The sequence below is a fragment of the Gossypium hirsutum genome, chromosome A02 (assembly GCF_007990345.1).
Source record: "Gossypium hirsutum isolate 1008001.06 chromosome A02, Gossypium_hirsutum_v2.1, whole genome shotgun sequence".
Classification (NCBI taxonomy): domain Eukaryota; kingdom Viridiplantae; phylum Streptophyta; class Magnoliopsida; order Malvales; family Malvaceae; genus Gossypium; species Gossypium hirsutum.
In genome coordinates this window covers 87,365,751-87,369,254 of record NC_053425.1, presented here as the reverse complement: position 1 = coordinate 87,369,254, position 3,504 = coordinate 87,365,751, and the positions used below count along the sequence as shown (strand labels likewise).

Below are 3,504 nucleotides of genomic sequence, written 5' to 3'. Positions count from 1 at the left end.
GAAAAGAAAATCTGGAAATTACACATCCTTATGGCACTCGTACTAAAACTAAGAGTATGGATCAAAGGTTCAAGCAATTACAAAAATATATGCAAGATCAAATGCAAGAGCAGTTGGCCAAAATGCAGAACGAAATGAGAGAGCAGATGCTAGAGGCCAGAGAAACATGATGGCGGAAATGGCTCAATTGCTGAAAGCCACTGATAAAGGAAAAGCTCCCATAGCAATCACTGAAGAGGAAAATAAAGGTCCTCATCCGGGTTTTACTCCACCTCATGTGCCCCTGCAAACCGAGGCACCTCCTAGAAGGCCATCTGTCACTGTGAGGCCTCAACATGGGCCAGTGGATGCTGGAATCCCCATAAATTTCCCATATGGGTTGGGAAATAATTTGGTGATAGCTCGATCAACCTTATCACTCCTGATCTAGATTTAATAGAGAAGGAAAGAGTGGCCACGGAATCCGTGAAACAATTGGAAGATCATTGCAGGTGGTTGAGGAGAAGTTTAGGGTTTTGGAAGGCGCTGGCAATCATCATGGGATTGATGCCAAAGACTTAAGTTTGGTTCCAGATTTGGTGCTTCCTCATAAATTTAAGATGCCAGAGTTTGAAAAGTACAACGGGACTACTTGCCCAGAGGCACGCATAACAATGTTTTGTAGGAGAATGACTGGTTATGTGAACAATGATCAACTATTGATCCATTGTTTTCAGGACAGCCTAGTGGGAGCAGCGGCTAGGTGGTACAATCAGTTGAGCCGTGCAAGAATCGGTTCATGGAGAGATCTTGCACAGGCTTTCATGCAACAGTATAACCATGTGACTGATATGACGCCAGATAGGATCACACTTCAAAACATGGAGAAAAAGCCTAATGAAAGTTTTAGGCAATATGCACAACGGTGGAGAGAGGTGGCAATGCAAGTACAACCACCATTGTTGGAAAAGGAAACCACCATGTTATTTATTAATACTTTGAAGGCGCCATTCATCACACATATGATTGGAAGTACCATGAAAAGTTTCGCGGATATAGTTATGGTAGGTGAGATGATTGAGAATGCCGTGAGGGGCGGGAAAATCGAGGGGGAAGTGGCTAAAAGATCAGCCTCAAGGAGAAAAGAAAATGAGGTGAATAACATGAATAGTTTTAACTCCAGGGCAATCACAGTTGGACAACCTAAAGTAGCTACCAGTGAGCAACAAAGTACTCAAGGACAGGAATCGGGTACAAGACAGAATTCGGAGAAGATGCAATTCACTCCTATCCCTGTGACATATCGCGAGCTTTACCAAAGCTTATACGATGCACATGCCATTGCTCCATTTCACTTGAAACCACTGCAGCCACCGTACCCTAAATGGTACGATGCAAATGCTAAATGTGAATATCACGCAGCAATATCGAGACACTCAATTGAAAACTGCACTAGGTTCAAGAAGGTCGTGGAGAGGCTTATCAAATTAGGGGTTGTGAAATTTGATAGTACCCCTAATACTGAAAACCCGTTACCGGATCATTGCAATCAAGGAGTGAATGCCATTGAGGAAACAAAGAAAGGAAAAGTCAAGGAAGATATTGCTGAGGTGAAGATACCTATGAAAGCAATATGGGAAGAAATGGTGAAGAGAGGTATGCTGACCTCTAGAAAAGGAGGAGAAGGAATAGAGAACCATTGTGAATTCCATGGAGAGGTGGGTTATATGATCCAAAATTGTGAAGAGTTCAGGGCCATGGTACAAGGCCTTATGGTTAACAAAGAGCTACAGGTTTCTGAAGGTAGTTCTTGTGAAGGACAAATATGTGTGCTGAAGAATGAACAACAAAAAACTAGCCAACCAAGAATCATTATTTCCTTGCCAGGGAATAACGAGGCGGGGTCGCAAACTGGACCCAAAATAGTCATCCATAAACCCAATCCTTTCCCTTACAAGGATGACAGGAGGGTGCCATGGAGCTATGACTGCAAAATAACAATACCTGAGGTGGAGAGTATAGCTAATGTGGCCAGGGGCAAGCAAAATGAAAGTTTCCATACACGAAGTGGGAAACGTTATGACGAGGGGAATACCAAAGTGGAGCCCGTAAAGACGAAAGATGTCGAGGCTGAAAGGGAGAAGGAGACTGAAGTACCCATTAATGAGCCAGTAAAGGAGGAAGAAGTTAAGGAATTTCTGAAATTCCTGAAACATAGCGAGTATAGTGTGGTCGAGCAGTTGCGCAAGCAGCCGGCACGTATATTAGTGTTAGCCCTACTCTTGAGTTCTGAGGTGCATCGAGATGCGTTGTTAAAAGTGCTTAACAAAACATATGTCACCCATGACATATCTGTTAACAAGCTGGACCGGTTAGTAAACAACATCAGTGCTGACAATTTCATCTATGTTAATGATGATGAAATTCCACCTGGGGGCATAGGGTCAACCAAAGCCCTACACATCACTACTCGGTGCAAAGGATACACACTTCCAAGTGTACTCGTGGATAATGGGTCTGCTTTGAATGTCCTGCCGCTGTCCACCTTGAATAGATTGCCCATTGACAGTTCGCATATGAAAACATGTCATAACGTGGTAAGAGCCTTTGATGGAACTGAAAGGAAAGTAATGGGACGAATTGACATCCCTCTGGAGATTGGGCTGAATACGTATGAAGTTGATTTTCTGGTGATGGATATCAAACCCTCCTATAATTATTTGTTGGGGAGACCATGGATACACTCAGCAGGAGTGGTGCCCTCATCACTACACCAAAAATTGAAGTTAGTAACAGATGGTCGCTTAATAACCATCAATGCGGAGGAGGACATTATAGCGGCAGTTACCAGCAAGGCCCCTTATGTTGAGACAAATGAAGAGGCTATTGAATGTTCTTTCCGCTCTTTAGATGTCATTAATGCCACCTTCATTTTGGAAGGAAGCAAAGTGCCGGTACCTAAAATGTCTGGAGCCACGAGGATGGCCTTGCAAATGATGATGGGGAAAGGAGCATTGCCGGGAAAAGGGCTAGGAAGACAGTTGCAAGGAGGGGTTCAAATCCCAAAACTGAGTGAGAAGAAGGATCACTTTGGTTTGGGTTTCAAGCCAGACCATAAGCACAAGAGGCAAGAAATGGAGAAGCGCCAAGCGAGAAGAAAGGCGCGTTTGAATGGAAGAGAGGTGGAGTAGGAACCGATGACATTCCCACCTATATCCAAATCCTTTAAGTCAGGAGGATTCCTGATAGAGGAAAGTCATCAGGTTAATGTTGTACACAATGAGGGATTGGAACAAGAAAACCTCGAGGGCATTCGCCCTTACAAATCGGGGAGCTCTCTGAACAATTGAACCGCGGAAGACCTTCCTGTAGTCTTTAGGAATTTTTCAGAGTAATTCTCGAAACATGTTTGTTACCCTAGGGCCTAGGAGTAATAAGATTATGTTTGTGAAAAGAGGCCCCTGTTCATCTATAATTATTTAAATAAAACATAACTTTTTATCAATTTAAACGAGTATTGTTTCA

At 43.3% G+C, this 3,504-nt stretch overlaps 1 protein-coding gene across 1 annotated transcript; it reads left to right on the top strand.

Moving 5' to 3' along the window:
- Positions 1-1,052: 1,052 nt before the first annotated feature.
- On the top strand, positions 1,053-3,170 carry LOC121211448 (uncharacterized). The gene is made up of 2 exons (XM_041084214.1): positions 1,053-2,350; positions 2,534-3,170. Exons 1-2 carry the CDS (start codon positions 1,053-1,055, stop codon positions 3,168-3,170), a joined length of 1,935 nt encoding a protein of 644 aa, XP_040940148.1.
- Positions 3,171-3,504: the final 334 nt, after the last annotated feature.